The 21,428-nt window shown below is 45.5% G+C and overlaps 1 protein-coding gene across 1 annotated transcript; it reads left to right on the top strand.

Annotated features, from left to right (window-relative positions):
- The first annotated feature begins 8,466 nt into the window (after positions 1–8,466).
- Positions 8,467–21,136, top strand: TSPO2 (translocator protein 2). The gene is made up of 4 exons (XM_006119343.5): positions 8,467–8,669; positions 11,218–11,445; positions 13,203–13,341; positions 13,816–21,136. The coding sequence occupies exons 2-4, from the start codon at positions 11,273–11,275 to the stop codon at positions 13,996–13,998; spliced, it is 495 nt and encodes a 164-aa protein (XP_006119405.1). The 5' UTR covers positions 8,467–8,669; positions 11,218–11,272; the 3' UTR covers positions 13,999–21,136.
- Positions 21,137–21,428: the final 292 nt, after the last annotated feature.

The raw sequence follows: 21,428 nt of genomic DNA, 5'->3' as shown, positions 1-21,428 counted from the left end.
TAAGCAGTGGGCCTACCCTGTCCTTGGTCTTCCTCTTGCTTTTAATGTATTTATAAAAGGTCTTCTTGTTTCCCTTTATGCCTGTAGCTAGTTTGATCTCATTTTGTGCCTTTGCCTTTCTAATCTTGCCCCTGCATTCCCGTGTTGCTTGCCTATATTCCTCCTTTGTTAGTTGTCCTAGTTTCCATTTTTTATATGACTCCTTTTTTATTTTGAGATCGTGCAAGATCTCCTTGTTAAGCCAAGCTGGTCTTTTGCCATATTTTCTATCTTTCCTACACAGCGGAATTGTTTGCTTTTGGGCCCTTAACAACGTCCCTTTGAAATACTTCCAACTCTCCTCAGTTGTTTTTCCCTTCAGTCTTGCTTCCCATGGGACCTTACCTACAAGTTCTCTGAGCTTATCAAAATCTGCCTTCCTGAAATCCATTACCTCAATTGTGCTGGTCTCCCTTCTACCTTTCCTTAAGATCATGAACTCTATTATTTCGTGATCACTGTCCCCTATACTGTCTTCCACTTTCAAGTTCTCAACTAGTTCCTCCCTATTTGTTAAAACCAAATCCAGAACAGCTTCTCCTCTGGTAGCTTTTTCAACCTTCTGAAACAGAAAGTTGTCTCCAAAGCAGTCCAGAAACTTATTGGATAGCCTGTGCCTCGCTGTGTTAGTTTCCCAACATATGTCTGGATAGTTGAAGTCCCCCATCACCACCAAATCTTGGGCTTTGGCTAGTTTTGTTAATTGTTTAAAAAAGGCCTCATTTCAAAAGTGAAATTGGAAGATATGCAAATTCCCACGGAATTTGAATATCCTCTTTCGAAAATAGAACATTGTCTAGACATAGCCTAAGCGTCCTTTAGTTCAACTGTGCCCCCCTGCTGCCAGATCGAGAACTCCCAGGGGAACAGCCTTCCCAGGCTGGTTCACATCCTTGCTGTGAGATTACTGGTGCAAAGGCAAACAAAGGGCTTGGGTTTGATCTGTCATGCTGATGTGGCTATGAGCAATCAGTCCCAGACTGCTATCAGCTTCAGAGAGGAGAGGGAGTCAGCAAAAGCCGCATATGGGTGGACTTTGCACCAGTCTGGTAATATCGTGAGACTGGGAATCAGGGTGCCTGGAAGTTCAGACTGGCTTCAGATGCGGGGCCAGGAGTAATGCAGCCTGCCCTCATGCTGGATACAACTCCCTCCTCGCTCTCCTCCATATTGACACAAAGGGCCAGAGCCACAAGTGGCGTAAAGCTGAATAGCTCCATCGCCTTTGAAAGCGTGATGCTGATTTACACCTGCTGAGCCTGAGCTAACACTGTGCCAAGGACGGGACATTCCCCCCACCCCTGCACTGAGCTCTGCTACCAACCCTTCACATGGTTCTGCATAGCTAGTGGGATGGTTCAGTCTTTTGCGTACCCCGCTCACCCCCACACTAAATGGGGAAAGCACTCAATACAGTCACCAGATTTGAGGCTGGCCTTATTTTGCACTACACCAGGGTACGATGAGCGTGATTGGAGCAATCACCCACTGCTATGGGCACTCTGTCTCTCTGTCTCTGGGGTTTCTATCGCACCCATCACTCCGGCATCAAAGCCAACTCCCACTGAAATCCATTACCGGGGCCCGGATTTAGAGATCCTGCCTCTGGATCCCCTGTAGAAAAAGTAGGTGATGAAAAGTCCACAGAGATGGGCCTGGAGGGAGGTATCTGTGGTTGGGTGCTGCCGTAGGAACAATGCAAGGTGGTGAAGCAGGTGGGAAAGCCGATCCCCTCCCTGCTTGTGGAGCACAGAAGGAATCCCTGGGAATTGGGGCTCACATGGGTGGTGGGTGAAGGTAAGGCAAGCCCCCAGCCTTGCCCCTTCTGCCAAGCCCTGCCCCCAAGCCGCCCCAGCACCACAGAGAGGTTGGGGCGTGGGACCCAGTATCCCCCACCCCAGAGCACGGGGAGGGAGGAGCGTGTGCTGTCGCAGCCTCCCCAGCCCCAGAGCATGGGAGGGGCATGTTGTGGGGTAGCAATACTCCATCCCCAGTAGGCCTACAGCAGGCGTTCTGGGGCAAGGCCAGGTTGGCAGTTTGGGAAGGCTACGCCTCCCCCTGCCTAAGATACCTACTGCCCCTGGGCTCCAGACTCCCTGTAACAACTGTTGATGTAGAGAGGTGGGGCTCACTCTCTTCCCAGTGCTAACAGCCACGGACTAAACCAGACACCTAGCAGTTACAGTACCCCCGCCCCCGTCTTCTATAAATATCTTCACTGCAGTGGTGCCCGCAGATACTTCAGAGCCATGACAGTGAAACTCAAGTGAGGTCACAATGCATTCCAGGTCAGCTATCTCATTCGGCATGAGTGACTAAGCTGACACGCTTAATCCATTTACTTTCTTTGTTCAGGGGAAGGTTACATTTTAACAGATGATAAATGGCCCTAATAAAAAAGTCAACTGTCTCTGTAATCCACCCTACCTCTAACACTAGCTTGGGCTCCTTCTGTTGCTCCTAATTCAGTTACCAACAGAAATAAAAAGCCACATCATTTTAAAGATTCTTTATTGCGAATTTAAACACTAGCCTGAGACTGAATTTAGGATTGATGCACCATGAATGCTGGGCAAGATCCAGCCTTCATGACTAGTTCCTTATCTCTATAATGGGCCAAGCTAAACTTCTGGATCCGAGTTTTGAGGCTGTTTGGATCTGGATCTGAGGTAAATAGACACGGAGTTAAATAGATAATTAGTTATAAAGGTAGGCAGGGAAATAGATTAAGTAGGTAGATAGGTTAAGTAGGTTGGTAAGCAGGGATTAGGGGGGGGGGGTGAACAGGTTTGTAAACAGGGTATCTAGGTAACTAGATTAAATTAGGTTAAATAAATGAAGTAGGTAGCTAGGCTAAGTAGATACTTGGGTAAACAGGTTTTGGACTGCATATGTACACAGACAGATAGACAGGAGATGGGTAAACATGAAGTAGGAAAAACTTAAAAAACAACAAATAGTTTTGCAGCACTTTAGAGATTAACAAAAAATGTAGATGGTCTCATGAGCTTTCAGAGTTAGGTTAAGCAGCTAGATTAGGTAGGTAGCTGAGGTAAGCAGGAAGAATAGATGTTTAGAGGGAAGTACTCTAATATGTTGTGTGCACTGTGACAATGAATTCATTGGTCGCTGCTGCTTCATTCGGATTGGCTCAAACAGAAAGAAAAATAAAGGTACAAAAAAGCTGGATGTTTCCCTCTGTTGTTTGACTTGTGCTTAATGAAAACACAGACTCTTCCTTGTGTCACTTAATGCCATTTCCTGTATCTGCTGTACTGCAGAGATGCCCTATATCTTGTCTTTTATCAAGACTGCTGCTTTCTTAGAAAATGCAGAGGAGACAGACGCTGCTGCGGAGCTTCTGAGACACCCATGAAAGGACTCAAAGGAATGCCCCGACCTTTTCATCCTATGGAATGTGCATCCAATTCTCACCTATGAAATCTGGAGCACCTGGGAAATTTGCATCACATAGGGGAGTTGCTCCAGTTTAACTGTATTAGTGTAAATCCAAACCTTAGGTTATTCCACTGCAGGTTTCCCATGGTTAGCACAAGGAGGATGCCTTGTTGGGAGCCTCAACAGAGAAGCCAAGGTCTCAATGATCCATGCAGAATGACTCCCCCCAGAAAGAGCCTTTAAAGGTGGCTGCTTCGGGGCAGGACTGGATTGAGGTATATGCATGGCACACAAGGGGATGTATAGAGAGAAGGTTGCCTGCTGCTGGCTGTACTAGACACATCTTGGGGGCCATCGGTCTCTGGCATTCTTACAGCCACTTTTGCCAGCACTAAAACTCATTGGGGAAAGGGCCTCCTTTAAAGGGCATTTACGTACATACACACACCAGCAAGAGGCTCCACCTGATTAACATGCTGCTACAAAGGCTTGTTCACATGTAGTACATGCAAAGGTACAATGTTGAGGCTAGGTTTGCAAACGCTGCCATAAAACACAAGGGGGAAATATTTCTCTCCGAATGGATGGACAGGGTTGGTGTGCTGTGGGCCCAGCAAAAGCATTCAGAACAACTTTGCTTTTTCCTGAAGGCCACTTGTTCAGGAAAGAGAGCACTTAGAGAGGCTTTCGGGCCCCAAAAACATTAAGGATAGCATTAATAACTAAAGAAGACATTGAGGTTGGAACAGAAGTCCATGTAGCTCACTTTTTAAGAAACTAAGTGATTGTACAAAACTGCTCATTAAAGCGATCTTAATCAGCTAGTGTTTTATTATTTTTCACTAACTTTCCCAATAAAAAGTGACGTCTCTACCCCTGTCTCTGGTTTATACCTGCTGTGAGCCAAATTCCCTGACAAAGGCTGCTTTGTAAACAATGTTTTGTTCTGACCTGCCCACGATCCTGTCTCTGGCAGAAAAGCTAAGGGTATCAAAGAGAGAAAGAAAAACTAACAGTAAGGGGAAAAAAACCCCAAATGCACAGGATCAGGCCCTCAGCTGGGATTAATCAGTGAAGCCCTACAGAATAATTGGAACTATTTCTGATTACACAAGCTGAAGATTTAAACTGGAAACATTGGCTGGTGGAACACACCCTGCTAGCTCCAATGCCAAGAAACTGAATGGCTGCACAGATCCCATTCACAAAGAACTAGAACCGGGGGAATCAGCCCAAATTGGCATCGGCTCTGGGTGAGGACAGTGTTCTGAGCAAACAAGGTCAGTGGGGCAGACAAAACAACAGTGCAGGTAGAAGAGCACAGCAGCTGTTTATGATACATGAGCATCATACAGTTCTAAGAAAAAGGAGGCAGGGCAGCAGTTAGTGTACTTCAGTAACAGGGGCAAGAGGGACATGATTTGCCTGGCAGTAAGCCTTCTTTATTGATTCGCATTTCAGAGACAAACCAGGGAATAATGGGCCGCAGCTCAGGCTTAGAGGACTGAAACCAGTGGGATCTGGCTGCCATAAAATGTCCTTTACTGGGGGAACTCTTTTAAGAAGAGGAGCTCAGATGCCATGGTGAAGGATGTCCAAGAAATGCCTAAGACAGGCAGGACCAACTTCCGAACCTGACCTAGCCCCACTTCCTTTGCAGGGGCACTGCCAGATGTCCCTCCGTTGGGCAAGAATGTGACTATCCACACAGGTCACCAGAGGTTGTTACTATAGTGATTAGATGACATAAATAGATCAACAGGGTGACCATAGCAGTGGTATCCTGGCCCTGGGCTCCTTTACAAGGACAGAAGGCCTTTATTCATTAACTGCTGTTAAATAGTAATAGCTCATATCACTCTACATCTGTATTAGACTTGTTTGGGATAAGGAATAAAATTTCAGGAATGAAGAAAGTGAGGCTTTAAGCTGCTAAATCAGTGTTTCTTGAACTATGTTCCACGGCACACCGGTGTGCCGCGGAGAACAGAATTCAAAATGGCCACCCTTAAAGGGGCAGGCAACTTTTTTTTTCTCAATAACTTTCTCCCCGAGATTTTTCTTTTCTCAACAAAAAATCCTAGGTGTTCCTCATAAAAAAAATATTGTTTGGTGTTCCTCGGTCTTAAAAAGTTTAAGAAACACTGTGCTAAATGATCTGCCCCAGTGGCCACGTTCTTCTTCTATTGCACATGTGTGCGGATCACCAAATTCAGAACTTACCTAGACCAACAGACAACCCTCAGCATGCCCCTTTGATTCATGGCGAGCTGAGAAGTCAGCTCCTCTGTGCGTGGATCCCAGTGAGAATGCTGAATCCTGGCTCAAGAGAGTGTTCTGGAGTAAGACCCAGAAGGGGTCTCTGTCTGGCCTGCCTTTCCCACAGAGACACATGCTCATCAGAGATCAAAGGCTCAGTCCTGCAAAGGGACTGGATGTTTCAGTCACATTATCTCCCAATATATTTTGTTCTTCTGATGAACTGTAGTCTGTCAAGAGAAGGAAAAGCCCCCATGACCTATGGAAGGCCAAGGAGAGCTCATTGTTTTGGCTATGCATCCAGCACAGCGTAGACTGAAAAACTGCACTTTAGCCCTCTTAACCTAAAAAGTTCCCTCTACAGGACAGAAAGAGGAAGTGCAAGCTCTATGGTAATTTCAGTGTAAACGCTAGCTACATAGACTTCATTTTGAGCACTGTAAATAGTGCCTACACCTATGCCAGTCCTCTGCACTTCAGCTCCATCTACACTGTGAGCCAGGGAAGTGATTCCCTTGCTCTTATATATGTACTTATAGTAGTTTTTAGGGCTGCCAGCTCTCCTGGGCACCATTGCAGCAAATGGCATAGGGTTGAGAGAGTTGGCAACCCTAGACTTGATCATTGCTAGTGGGTGTATAAACAGTAGTGGCTGCAGTAACGTGCAGGGCAATGGCAGCAGAGAGGAGGGTCAACTGTTTGCAGGCAGGTTTGTACTCAGCATGTCTGATCTGTGCCTCCACTCTGTTACCAGTGGGTTTTGTTCATGGGCTGAGATTCCTGCCAGACCACAGCTGCACTGCTATTTATACCGGTTTGCCTCCCTGATTCTGCGGCTGGCCCGATCCCCAGCGAAGACAAAGTCACCTCAGGTCTGTCCTAATGTGTATCCATCTCCCTGTGGATCCTAGGAGCTATTTCAGCAACCAGCGGTAGCCGGAGTGTGGCAGTGCATATCACTTTTCTCCAGAAATGTCCTCAACGTGACCCCTACTGGGGAAGCAGCTGGGAGAGTAGCATCGTGCCATTATGCCAATGATATGCCAACACAGGTTTTATAGCTTCTGTGCCAGTGAAGCCAGGGCCATAGAGCCACCATGAACTGGGCCATTCATATTTTTTTAGATCAAAGATTTAATGTCATTAGCATCCTATGCGATAAAGTGGGGTAGGAATTTCACAGCCCAGGCCTAGCTATCATCTGGGTTGTACAGAAATCCATCAAACAGCCCATTATTCTGAACAGAAATCTTTTTTGCACCCTACCCCGGGAAGGAAAAACCAACAGCTAACTGATTGATAGGTTACCTTCCAATATAGCTGCCAAACAATCATGAAGGAAGCATTAGTCAGTGCTCTGCATTATTGCTGCTCTAGTGGAACGTCCGCAGCCAGCTGGCTGATCTGTCGTGCACAATAGCAGCAACGTTGAACAATGGGCTTTTCCATTTGCAAGGCCTTCAGTGGTGGACTCTGATGCTTGTTATTCAGTTAATGCGTGTGTTACATCTGTTATTTTACAGAGATAATTACCCTATGGAAGCAAAATGGCTCAACAGAGCTACGTGGATTTACAGCAATTAAGGGAATGACTACAATTCAACAAAAGACCCACTGTGGCTGGTTCAGTTTGCTGACTCAGATTCACGGATTTGGGCTGCCGGGTGATGAAATTGCAATGTAGACATTTGATCTCGGGCTGGACCCGGGGCTCTGAGTTCCTGCAGATGGGGAGTTTTTCTGAACCCAGATTCCAGCGCATCCTGAACATCTACACTGCTTGTTGTAACTGAGTCCCACAAGCCTGAGTCAGATGAGCCAGCCCCTCCGACTCGGTGCCACAAGTATTTTATCACAATGTAGAAGTGCCCTAAGCATTTGTAGTTTCCCCCACTCCTCACAAACCTGTAATTTTCTTCTAATCCTTCTAAGTCCAATAACACTAAAGGATCTGACGGCTTGCAGGGTGTAACAGAAATGTCATGCTCCCCCGTGAGATATCACCTTGTTTCAGACCATGACATTCACATAATGAGCCATAGAAAAAGTGAATTAGTGCTTAACTCGCCATCCCTAGATAGCCTCCTAATGGAAATTGATTTCTAAGTCTCTCCCTCCCTTCCACCCCCTTTTTAACATAGATATGTAGCATCTGTCTTGTAGATTCAAGAGGCTTTTGCCAATTTTGGCTAGGAGGGAAGTGGAGGGAAGATCACAGAGAGCTTCTGATTAATGAATGTTCTGATATGCACCATATGGATGGTTAAAATTGCAGACACCCACTCCCACCCAGAGAGAATGTTCTCGTTCTCACTCACGCTGCTGTACATGGAGAAAAGATGCTTGCCCTGGTCAGCTCCTCTGCTTGTGCAAATCAGTATCACACTATTAATACCCACAGAGTTACTCCAATTTACACCAGCGGATGATCTGGCCATCTATTTTTCTCATTAACACACTGGCACACAAATACACAATCCCACAAACAGGACACAGTCTCGCTTTCATAGAAGTTCTTCATTAACACACTCCTATAAACACACTCATACTTACACACAGACACATATATACACCATTCATGCATGTTCAAACACTCAACACATGGTCTCTCTACACAAGGCACGCATAAACAGAACACATTCTCTCTCTCTGTCATATACCCACACACAGACACATGGAGGGATTCCCTCATTGCATCATGCAGAGATATCTCACATAGGGCATGTGTGTGGGGGTTTGGCAGGCTGGATCCGCCCTCTGCAGACAGTTACACAAACGCCACTAAAGAGATCCTGGGTAATTCTTTCAGACTACAGGCTCCACACACACGCCCCTTTCTCTGCCACTTCAGTGAAACTCAGATGACAATTTCTTCATTGTGTAGGAGCAGGAGCAGAACCAGAGACTGGCCTCGGAAACCCATCCGTTTTCTTGTTGTGTTCTGGCGAGGGAGGGAAATCAACTGGGAGAAGGTGAGTGAACGCTGCTGTTCCTATAGATTTAGCCTTGCAGTTTCAGCAGCTGCGTTCCAAATTAGAATGCTATGACAATGAGGTGTCAGTTTCTCCCTTTAGTTAGTTCAGCATTCTGTAACAAACTAGCCTGGTATTTCCAGGGTCTTTTTGTTTTGTTTTGGGCAAATCTTGGCAGCAAGGATTTGCTGTGATGAAGAGAAATTGAAATGCACCCTGCACCTTATATAATTTTAAAATTAGGATGGATTCCTCTTGTTTTTCTCAGTCCAAGGTTGCTTTTCTGGCCCACAGTTGCTTCAATAGTGCCAAAAACTGTCTGGTAAAGGACTTGTTGGTTATGACGCCTGTGTGTATTTGGTGTTTACTGATGCATACCCTCGCTTGTGATCCTCTGACTCCAGGTTTCTTGAGATGACCTTGTCTTGCATAATATTAAAAATTTAGTATTGGGTGTCAGCATTAGTTCTGAGTCAAAATCCAAAACCGAGAAGAGCGTTCAGATAAGTTCTCTTCTCCTGATTTATGTCCTCTGACAAGTGTAAGGTAAGAGAATAGACAGATTCCCAGGGCAGTGGTATTGGGGGTGCTGCTGCACTCCATGTCTTGAAGTAGTAATTTCAAACACCAAATCCATAGCTTCCATCATCAGTCTCCCCACTATAAAAATTGTTCCAGCACCTGTGCTCAGGGACTTTTCTTTTCCCTAAAAAATGTGCTCTGAATCCCTCCCCTTACATTCCCAAAGACAACAACCTTTGTGAAGCCCTTTGCTCTGACTCCCACTGTGACGCTGAGCGGGATCAGAATGTTCTTTTACTGCCAGGAAGAACATTCCACATGTTCCTGCAGATTAATGAGATTGAGTTTAAATTTATGAATGAAACTGAAAAGAAAGGGTTGATCCAAAGAGAGGCTAGGTAGCAATGTATCAATCTGCCCCCGAGATTAAGAAGCACGTTGAGGACTAGGGAACACTCAACATTGCCCCGTAGACATGTAAGAACTCTAGGACTGCCTTTAAAATGTGAGGGTGTAATGTAATGGTTAGAATATGGCACTGAGACGCAATATTCCTTGGTTCCATGCCTGCATAGAAGGAAATCACTGTATGACCTAGAAGAGTAAAGTCAGTAAATCCCTCTGTGGCTCAGTTTACCCCTTTGTGAAATGGGTGAGAGTTTTAGCTGAAGAAAGAAAATGGGAGTCCCATGACAAACTGCCTATTTTTTCCTGCTGAGAGCAGCATACAAAAGAAAGATAGTAGCTTCACTGAGAGGTGTAGAAGCAAACATGCATGAGAGTCGGTACGCTCTGTCAGCTGTGGCATTTGGACAAGCACTGAAAAAAAGTAACTTCAGTCCTGTCTTCTACGGATGATTTCAATGCAGCCACTTTGGATAAATAATGAAATTGCAGCAGCCAGTGCAAACATGGGCGGGAGGGCACTTTGCCAAAAAGACCAAGGGTAAAATCCACCTGTGTTAACAAGTGGTTAAGTGTCTTACTCAAGGTCATGTGAGACATCAATGGCAGAGTCGGATAATGGAACGCAGGAGTCCTGGCTCTTAATCCCCTGCTCTAATGACAAGGCTACACTTGCAGACAATTCGAAATGATGAGGCAACTGCCTGTCCCATTGCTGTAATACTTTGCCCTTTTTATCTGAGGATCTCAAAGCACTTTACTAAGTAACACATGAATCCGCACCACCGTTTTAGAGATGGGGAAATGGAGGCACAGAAAGATTAAACATATTGCCCAAGATTAATCATAGAATCATAGAATACTAGGACTGGAAGGGACCTCGAGAGGTCATCGAGTCCAGTCCCCTGCCCCCATGGCAGGACCAAATACTGTCTAGACCATCCCTGATAGACATTTATCTAACCTACTCTTAAATATCTCCAGAGATGGGGATTCCACAACCTCCCTGGGCAATTTATTCCAGTGTTTGACTACCCTGACAGTTAGGAACTTTTTCCTAATGTCCAACGTAAACCTCCCTTGCTGCAGTTTAAGCCCATTGCTTCTTGTTCTATCCTCAGAGGCTAAGATGAACAAGTTTTCTCCCTCTTCCTTATGACACCCTTTTAGATACCTGAAAACGGCTATCATGTGTCCCCCTCAGTCTTCTCTTTTCTAAACTAAACAAACCCAATTCTTTCAGCCTTCCTTCATAGGTCATGTTCTCTAGACCTTTAGTCATTCTTGTTGCTCTTCTCTGGACCCTCTCCAATTTCTCCACATCTTTCTTGAAATGCGGTGCCCAGAACTGGACACAGTATTCCAACTGAGGCCTAACCAGCACAGAGTAGAGCGGAAGAATGACTTCTAGTGTCTTGCTCACAATACACCTGTTAATGTGTGTTGATTACGTGGTGACAGAGCTAGGAACAGAACCCCGGTTACCTACATGCCAGTTTCCTGCGTTGGTTGCTAAAATGGACCTTTGGGCGATGAGACAAAGACAAAGACCTGGATGGTCTTGGTCAATACTGAAATAACCAATGTCCTTGGTAAATGATGCTCACTTATTGCTTTTCAGTTACAAAAGACCTGGACCAGCCCACTCAAAATCTAGTTCAATCCAGTAAGGAGGAATGTGGGCTCATGCTTTTGGGTTCTCTGCCTTTCCTCACATTGGGGGACTTCTCGGCTGGCTCCTGACACGGAAGGAAGTGCCTACTTGGTTTGAAAGTCTGAAGAAACCTTCTTGGCGTCCACCCAACAAAATGTTCCCTGTCGTATGGACTACCTTGTACACAGGCATGGGGTAAGTTTCTATGTACGACTCCTTCTCTGCTTCTGCAGCTCTTTATCTCTAGAGGAGATGATACTGCTGACTCTCCCATCCCTCAATTTGGGGCTTTCCTCCTCGAGTACCAAGTGCACAGGAAAAGAATGTTTATTTTCAGAAGATGAACCTAACTCCCCATTGGATACTGAACTGAGTTCATTGACTCTACCTGGAATAATAATAATAGTTTATTATTTTTATTATTTATTTTATTTTATTATTGCCAAGGAGTTTGTTTACCCTGGGTTTATTTTGCACTGAGGAGCATGATGACAACTGTAGAACTTTGAGAACCCAGCTAAGATCAGGGCCCCTTTGTGCTAAGCACTGTAAACAGACACACACTCTACCAGGTGAATTTACTACCGTCCTAAACAGACAAGAGAGATCATGAGTCTGAGGTGATGCAGGGCTAGAAATGTAGATGCACCAATGCTGTGCTGGTGCAAACCCACTACTGCAAGTCATTTTTAATTTGGTATGTCTAGACTGGAGGTTGCATTGGTGTAGCTACACTGGTGCAACCCCTCTCCCTCTCAAAACAGAATTTAGATAAGCCCTAAGAGCTGCCTTTGGCTAGGCTGGGATCTGCCCTTGGAGTCATGTTCCAGCAATAATTCTATAGAGCAAAATCTACTGTGATGGGGTGTTCACAGACGACCCCTCGGGGGAGCCTCCTAGGGTGCTGACACGGCCATTTCCACTCACCCTCCTGCTCTCTAGGGCTCCTCACCGCCCGGTCCTGCTGGGCCAGCTCCGCTGGTCTCCCTGAGCCAAGGCCCCGAGCTGAGGTTCCTGTCCCCACCGAGAGGTTCCTGTCCCAACTTCAGGTCCAAGGAGAGTGCAGTTTAGGGCCCAGCCTCCTGAGAGAGCACCCCCCAGATGGGATCAGACCCCAAAGAATTAGGTAAGCCCCCTTTAGCAATGAAAGGGGGAATGTGCACACTGGTTGCCCCCCCCCCCCCCAGGTAACAATTCCTTACACTGGGTTTGATAGAAAATAAAAATAGTGTTATTAAATTGAAGCAGTAGGATTTAAGTAGCAATAAGAGAAGTCAGGCAGAGCAAAGTAGGTTACAAATAATCAAAAGAAACAAAACCGCTTGGCTAATTCTCCACTGAAACCTCAGTGCAAACTTAAACTCACCCGAAAACCTCTTTTCCAGTTGCCACTCTAAACCAGGGCTCTCTTCCCCCACCCTGGGGTCTCAGGCTCCTTCCTTCAGGTGCAGCCCCGCCAAAAGAGCCAGGCCTCTCCTTTCCTATTCCTTTTGTTAAGGAGTTGAGGCCCCTCCCTACCAACCCCTGCTCAGAAGTAAGGACAAAAGATTGTTTAACAGTGGCTCATCTAGAAGTCGCAGGCAACACCCTTCATGTCTCCCATTCACACATTTGAAACTCACCAAGTATTCCGCACTCCATGTGTCTAATTTTCCGCACACAAATGATACATACAACAGAGTAAGATAAACAAAACCAGCAGATCATTATATGAAGATTGATGGGTTACAGCAAATAATTTGCTCAAACCACCTTTGAGTTATGTATATTCATGTCCATGAGTCCATTTCCAAAAGCATGGGGGGGGGGGGGTCCGTCACAGTCATGTTCCAGCAATAATTCTATAGAGCAAAATCTAGCATCTCCTGGTAGAATAGTGCCTGATTCCTCAGCATCTTGGAGAGAAGGCAGGTGGAACAGGCAAACACTAATTGTGATTTTCCTCTTTTCAGCTACGCTTCATACTTGGTGTGGAATGACCTTGGTGGCTTCAACAGCAAAGCCATCATCCCACTGGGCCTCTATGGGGCTCAGCTTGCCTTGAACTGGGCTTGGACTCCCCTATTCTTTGGCGCCCATAAGCTAAACCTGGTAATGTGTCTGTGCATATCTGCTGATGTCTTGTATTGTCGGTGTCCCTGAGCCACCTGTATGGCGACTTCAGGAGGGTTCACAGCTAGCAATACTAGTGCCGTGCCGTGTGCCAACTCTAAGGGCATCTGAGCAGAGTTCTGTGTCTGCTCTCACCACCCTTGATTCTAACTAGTGGTATCAGTCCCTCACATTCCTGATCCAAAAAGTTGGGCAGTTTGGGAGCCAGTGTTCTGGTTGCTGCATCTTTCCGTTAGAGATAAGCCTCCTTCAGAGTCACACCCTACTGCAACCAGAGACAGGACCATCAAGGGGGCCGCGCTGTTCACGGATGGCTTATCAGGCTATAAAATACACTGTCCACAGGCGAGCCCATAGCAGCCCTAGTCTGGCTGGACTGCCTTTGATAAGAGTTAAGGGAGAATAGGGTCCCAGCAGTTAGATGCCTCAATCATTTCCCTCTCTTTTCTTCAGGCGCTGGTGGATGTTCTGTGTCTGTATGGCCTGGTGCTGGGCACCATGTATTCCTGGTACCCCATTAACAAGACAGCAACAGTGCTGATGGTGCCTTACCTGGCCTGGCTGACCTTGGCTTCTTCTCTCACCTTCTGCATCTGGAGAGACAATCCTAAGAAAGAAAAGGAAAGGAGTGACTAAGACCAAGAGAAGAGCTGATGAACCCAAAGCTGATAGTCTGTGGATGGTTACTTCTATTAAGATAAGCACCAGAACATACACACACCATTTTGCATAGGCTAGATAAGGAAAATGTGCACAGTGCAGCAGTATATCGTTTTAAGGTAAACATACACCTTTAGGCTGAGAACCTATGCCTCTCTCTTTCTCCAACAATGCTGGGAGGTTGGGGTTACACCTGTATGGTTGTCTTAAAGGGACACTATCAGGTTAAATCTCACAGGCCAACTTCAGCTCTGCTATGCCATTGTCAATTCAGAATCACTCCACTGAGGTCAATAGAGTTATTTTGGATTTATATCAGTGCAAAGGAGAGCAGAATTTGCTCGCATATGTTAAAAAATATTCACACCTGTGACACGAAAAACAATTGAGATGATTAAAACCGGACAATGTTTATAAATCTAATGGCTTTTTACCAGTCCTGCTATTTAATTTTTTGCATATCACTCAGTTTGGACTTTCTATCATTTGCCACTTGCTTGTCACCATTTAGGTTGCTTGCTCATGACTCGCCTTTCCCTCTGCTTGTGAAATGAAAATGGTCAAGTTCATTACCTGCTTCTAGTCTATTTCACTTCTTGGTTTTCATGCCCCTGTACAATGCTGCAAGAACTGGAATGCAAATAATTGTACGGAAGGGAAATGTTAATATTTCCCACCCTAAGTGACTCGAGACCTGCACCACATCCAGGTGTCCCTGTCAAAATGTTAATTGTTAAAAGGGATGTCTTCACATGTTCCTCCCTACTTTTGTAGGTGGCCATTCCTGCACAACCTCCCTTGCAGGTACCAGTTGCCCTTTCTCCCACCATCAAAATACCTCTCCCCACCAAACAAACCCTACGCTGCTTTCACTGAAACAGAACAAAACCCGAAACAGGAACTGAACCATTTACATTGCTAAAACTTCAAAAACCTTCAAACCAACCCCTCTAAATGTGCCTTAAACTACCAGACAGCAGCTGGGATTTCAAAGGTGCACAAGGAAGTTAGCTGTCTAACTCCCGTTGGAATTCAGTGGGAACTGGGCCCCCGACTCCTTTAACATCCCAGGCAGCAGCTCTTTAAACGACACACCTTCAGGAGAACAGAAGTGGTGCTTGATTCTGCACATTCTTAGTCCCACAACAAATAGGCCTGTAAGGACTGCTAATGTTGGAGAGTGCTTGCAGGCTGAGGTCTATAATGCTGATGAGGTTGTGCCTTCATATAATTACCAAGAAGGTCCTGGACACATCAGCTATCTAAAGTGCTTAGTAGATCCCATCACTATAACATCTGAGCCTCTCATACCTGTTATGTTCACAAGCTCCCTATGAAGTAGGACAATGCTATTATCCCTATTGTACAGACAGGGAAACTGAGGCACACAGACACTTAGGTCAGTTTGCTTAGTTCCTTTGGTAAAGCAAAAGAAATGCTTGCAGTATTTTTTAAACAACATTTCTACAGTGGCAAAAGCCCTGATGTAGATGTAGATGTCACAGGAAAAAAAAGCTTTTTCTGATGGAAGCTTTTGGGGAATCAAGCTATGCCAACAAAAGCAGTCCTTTGCCAGTATAAGAGGGATCTATACAACAAGGGTTTGCCAGCATAGCTATACTGAGGCTGTGTCTAGACTATTCCTCGTGGGATGAGGTTTACCGGGGCTGCTGACAAAGGGCTTTGATGTCGGCAGGGGAGCGGCCAGACTAGCACGCTGAGCGGACAAACAGCTGATCTGCTGTTTGTCGGCTCAGCGTGGCAGCCATGTAAATTTAAATGAAGCCGCGATCATTTAAATCGCGGCTTCATTTGCCTTTGCCAAAAAAACAAATCTACATGGCTCCGTCAACAGAGCCATGTAGTTTAGACGTACCTTGAGTGATTGCTAGTGCAGAGTAGAAAAAATGATGTGTCCAAGGCCACAAAAGCAGTCTGTGGCAGAGTAAAGTCAATTCTCAACTCGTAGGCCAATGCTCTAGCCACTGGGAAATCCTTCCTTTCCAAAAGATTGGAAATTCAAAACATTGAGGCTTAACCCTCATCTTGCTAATTCAGAAATTCAATAGGACTTAAGCACCTGCTTAATTTTAAGTATATGCTGAACTAGTTTCCTCAAGGCTGTCTCTTTTAACTTTGTGGTGAATTACGGATGCTGCTTGAATTTGTTTGAACCCTTGGGAAAGGGGGAGTAAAGAGTTGCTTTGTTTTTTAAAGGGAGCAAAATTGGCAGGGAAAATGACGATGTATTTACTATTCCGCAGACACGATACGCAGTAATCCACGCTTCTTGGAGCATGTCGACACTGCAATTAGACATCTGCAGCTGACCTGTGCCAGCTGACTGTGGCTTGCCTGGCTCAGGCTAAGGGGCTGTTTAGCTGCTGTGTACACATTTGGACTCAGGCCAGAGTCTGGGCCCTACGAGCCTGTGAAGTGGGGGGATCCCATAGGCTAAGGACCATCCTTCAGATGTATGGGGCTCTGCAGTATTAAAAGACTGGTGTCCCTAGAAGAACCCCCCTCCCATTGCTGACACGCACACATGCATATTTGTACCCAGCAGACCCTGCGGCAGACTGGGCTTGCAGCCCAGGAGAGGAAGGATGAGACAGGAAAGGATTCCGAGCTGCCCAGCCTGCCTTCCGGTGGTCCCTGCAGAGACCCCTGCACCTTGTCCCTCACACAGAATGCACCATACTGGCATATTCAGCTCCGTGAATAGAGTCCGTCCCTAAGGAGACTGCAGCATGCTGGGTGTGCAGGAGCTGACCCACTCTTACCTATTGGCACCCCAAATTTTTGGGTGTCCCATGCAGCCATGCATGCTGCCTATGCCTAAGGACAGCCCTGCCTCGGCCCAAGAACGAGCTGCCCTGCAGTTAAACAGCCCCTTAACCCAAGAGTCAGATACATTTGACAAGGGCCAGTTGTGATGTTTAACTGCAGTGTAGACCCTTAGAGCAGGGGTGGGGAAAATCAGATACACTCCATCAGGATTAGCTCCTGGTGGGCCCTCACAATTATATTTGCCTGCACAGACGCAGGTACCGTGAATCGCTGTTCCTGGCCAATGGGAGCTGCGGGAAGCAGGGTTCCAGTGCACACTGCTTTATGCCACTCCCATTGGCCAGGAACGGTGATTCGCAGCCAATAGGACCTGTACCGGTAGCCATGCCGGTAATGGCAGCCCTATGAGAGGAAGATTACAGAATCAGAGAGTTGGTCATTGAGTCCAATCCCCTTCCAAAGCAGGAAGGTCGATTCCAGTCTCCCCCATTCTGATCCTTCTGTTCAGTAGATGTTCCCTGTTTAGAAAGAGATTTACTATTTTTTATTAAATAAAAACAATGCATACATCTTCTTAATGGATCTTTTTAATGGAGGCTGATTATAGGGGTGGGGCCATTGTGCTGGGTAGCATATTTTGAACTGCAGATGTAAAGATGTTTTATTACTTTTAATAAATCTAAGATATTTTGTTTGAAAAACAATCCACTGTCTGTGGTTCTGGATTCATCAAAGGGCCAGGAAAGGTTGAAAGGACCCTGGCTTTGCACAGAACTCAGAGGGAAGAGGAAATGACACTAGTTCTGTGAAAAGCTCCAAGGAACGGACTGAACCTTGTGAGGAAAAGCTCCTGAAGGACCTATTCTGACTTCCTGAGTAGTACAGGCCAGAGAATTCCATCCACTGAGTCCACACATTGAGACCAGCATGGGGCTTTTCTTGGTGACTAATATTTTTTTCGTTGTTTTACTCTAAAGTAGCAAGTCAGTTCCTTCTGGGGCAAACTGTCCAGAAGCAGATGTTCTGTGGAGATAACATCCAGGGAGCAAATGAAACGTCTCACCCCCTGCTCGTGCTGATATGGTAATCTTGCTTTTTGCAGGAAGGGAAAGAAAGTTGATGTGGCAATAGAATGGGACCTCCTAACAGCAGTGAAAGTAACATAAAATGTCTTACAAGTATGGGCCTATTGCAAGCCTCTTTAAATAGCTCCCTGCTGGCTTTTGCCAGAGCTGCACACCAGGGAGCACCCGCTTACTTTCACCTCTGCTCCCTACGCACCAGATGACTGGAAATGTGGCTGTTTACGGAGGAGGCCACATCTCAAATAAAGCAGGGACGGTCCATCTTTTCCTCCCTAGGAGACACTGAGACACCTTTAATTCACTATGGCCCAAAGATTCCAATTCACTATGGCCCCTCTTGAGACACTTTGGGCCTGATTTTCAGAGGTACTGAGTTCCCACGAGCCCAGCTCAAGCGAGTGGGAGCTGCCTGTGCTCAGCACCTCTGAACCAGGCCCATGGCAAATGAGCATCGACAAATTGAGGAACCTGAAACCAGTGGCAATTTTTGAAAATTTGGCCATATACTTTGTTTCTTTACCACTTGATCTAGCTTTGCCCCCAAGCCTTTTCATTGGTGAAAGCAGCAGACCTGTGCCACAAGGGTATAGCTTGCTGGGCAGGAGACAGAACTTTCTTGGGAGCGGTATTTGGGGTCTTGCAAGAACTGGAGCTAGCCACCCCTGGTTACAGAATGAGCCACACCTGGATGACTGTCCTATAAAGAGTAGCAGAAAGCTACAACAAAATGAGCAATGCTCAGGGATTAGAAATTGTTAGAAGTGAGAGTTAGGACTGAGACACCGGCCAAGGAGCGCCTGGAAGTGGCCTGCCAAAGCAGGAAAGATGCCAGGCAAGAAGGCCTAGGGCAAGGAATCACAGAATCCTAAGACACCTTTGTGCAGACATTTTTGGTGGACTTTGAAACTTTATTTTAGTGCTTGTTAATTCAATAAAGTGCAGCTTGAGAAGGCAGGGGAATGGACAAAAGTGTTTTTCAGTATCTTGAGTCTAAGAAGGGAAACAGAGGCTGACTGCTTGTAGATGGATCTTAGGCCTCCTTGCAGGAGGAATAACAGTAGTTCAAATTAGGCGCTTTAATTCGAATTACCTAGTCCATGCCGCGTGTAGCCGTGGGCAAGTGGTTCGAACTACGGGCATTTAAAAATGGTGCCTGCCCGGGAACATGCAAATGAAGCCCGGGATATTTAAATCCCAGGCTTCATTTGCAAGTTCGAATGCCTACATTAGCCACACTAGTTCGAACGAGGGTGGCAGTGTAGACCTACCCTAACTAGTTGGCTACCCTTGTACTATAGTATATGGACTAACCAAGAATGTGGGCTATTCTATTCTAGAAGCACTATGGCAGTGCCAACAGAGTTGCACTGCACGTCGGGTGAAGATGCTCTGCCAATGGGGGACAGCGCTTTCCATCGGCATAATTACTTCACCTCTGTGAGCGACAGAAACTGTCCAAGGAAGAGTGTCTCACACTGACCTAGCACTAGTGTGAACTGTGCTTAAGCCATTGTGATTTGTACCCCTCAGGATGCATGTGGCTTTTTTATACCTTTGAGAGACATAAGTTATATCGACATAAGCAGTCGTGTCCACCTGCCTTGTGGGATGAACTCCCATAGGCACTAAGGACCAATACAAACCCCATCTCCCTCTCCTCCAAATGCAAGGGGTGCTTTTTGACCTTGAGCTCTCTAAACACAAAGTAATGGGTGTGTGTGCGTATTTTATTAATACAAAACAAAATTCTCCACTCATTGCATACTTCTTCCCCTGGGGAGAGGACAAAAATACAAGCACATGACAGATGGTAGTCATGCTGTCCTGTGCCCTGCTAGAGGATGCTCACATATCACACTGATGAGCATGATATTAGAACCTATATGTAGGTTTGGCTTAACTTTAATTTATTATTTTATAATTTTGATGGATAATATCAGTTTATTTCTAAGAATTTTTTCAATGTTTATCAATTTAAATTTTCACAGTTGCAAAAATCTAAGGGTGTTAAACATACAATAATTAATTAATGACAGCAGACAAGATCAAAACGTTAAAGCTTTATAACCATTAAAACACAAATTGTCAACATCCCATGTCAACATGTACAAATATCCTTCAAATAATAAGATCTCAAGCAGCATTTGTCTTGCTTTGTTGATCTGTAAATTTCAATTAGTATTGATGGAAATATTTTCTTCATTGATTTGTGTGTGTAAGGGGAAATTGAACCTTCCGAGTCTGCAGTAGGGATGTAAAATCCCATTTAATTAGGTTAACTGGTTAAATGTTACATTTAACTGGTTAACTGATTAAATGGGGACAGGCGGGGGGGATGTTCCACGCGGGCTGGGAGTTGGCAGCCTCAAGCACGGGGCCGAAAGTGGCAGCAGCAGCTCCCATTTCCGCTGCCACTTCTCCCCCCACCTGCTTTTGGCCCCCCTCTGCGCAAGGCTGCTGTCTCCCAGCCTGCGCGAGCTGGGAGTTAGCAGCCCCGCGGGACTAGAGCAACCTGTGGCAGACCACTGCATGGTATCAAGTAAACAGTTAACAGGTTATCCATTCACATCCTTAACCTGCAGTACAACAGACATCCCTGGAGACTGAAGTATTCAATCCATGCGTCTGCAGAAAGGACCAATTCTGCTCCCAGTTTCATGAGTGGAACATACCAGTGTTGTCTTCAAGTCGTCACTGTCAAGTCCAAGTCGAGTCTCAAGTCACTACAGTTCAAGTCTCAAGTCAAGACTCGAATCCCTAATGTCACTTTCGAGTCAAGTCCCAAGTCGACTCTCAAGTCTTAATTTAAAAAATGTCCAGTCACTTTTGTACAAGCCATCACTATTGGCATTTTCTGACAATTTTTTCACCAAGTCATTTTAACAAAATTAGTAAGTCTCAAGCTGAGTCTCAAGTCACAAACAATGAACCCGAGTCGAGTCTCAAGTCGAGTCACCTAGGCAACTTAAGTCGGACTCGAGTCAACAACTCTGGAACATACTTTAAAAGAAGAGGGAGTTGCAGAACTTGATCTAACAAGTACACCATTGACACAACCAGTGTCTGTCTGTCTGTCTGTCTGTCTATCTATCTATCTATCTATCTATCTATCTATCTATCTATCTATCTATCTATCTATCTATCTATCTATCTATCTATCTATCCCCATACATCCCATCTATCTATCTATCTATCTATCTATCTATCTATCTATCTATCTATCTATCTATCTATCTATCTATCTAAGCATTTTATATAATGCCTAGATTACACAGTGATAGGCACTATATGAAAAAGATGACAGATGATAAGATTAGATTTAAATCTCCGTTTCTCTCCTGAGACTGTCATCAAGAGAGACAATTAACACCAGTTGTCTGGAATGGAGACAAAGAAATACACTGGGATCAGAGACTTGCACAAAGCTAAAAGGTTTCATGAAAGAAACACCTCTTCTTTTCCCCTCCTTCCTAGGCTCTCTGCCTATTCCTACCTTTTGATTATATCTATGACAAGGACCCCTCGGAAATC

This window comes from Pelodiscus sinensis, chromosome 27 (genome assembly GCF_052426305.1).
Source record: "Pelodiscus sinensis isolate ZL-2025 chromosome 27, ASM5242630v1, whole genome shotgun sequence".
Lineage (NCBI taxonomy): Eukaryota > Metazoa > Chordata > Testudines > Trionychidae > Pelodiscus > Pelodiscus sinensis.
Note: the sequence above shows the minus strand (reverse complement) of the source record. Positions and strands in the feature narration are given on the sequence as shown.

What these genes read in the sequence shown, in the direction of transcription:
- TSPO2 (XM_006119343.5), top strand. Translation starts at nt 11,273, where the DNA reads ATGTGGGCTCATGCTTTTGGGTTCTCTGCCTTTCCTCACATTGGGGGA. An exon ending in ACCTTGTACACAGGCATGGG is followed by an intron (nt 11,446 to 13,202) that starts GTAAGTTTCTAT and finishes TCCTCTTTTCAG; the next exon opens with CTACGCTTCATACTTGGTGT. An exon ending in GCGCCCATAAGCTAAACCTG is followed by an intron (nt 13,342 to 13,815) that starts GTAATGTGTCTG and finishes TCTTTTCTTCAG; the next exon opens with GCGCTGGTGGATGTTCTGTG.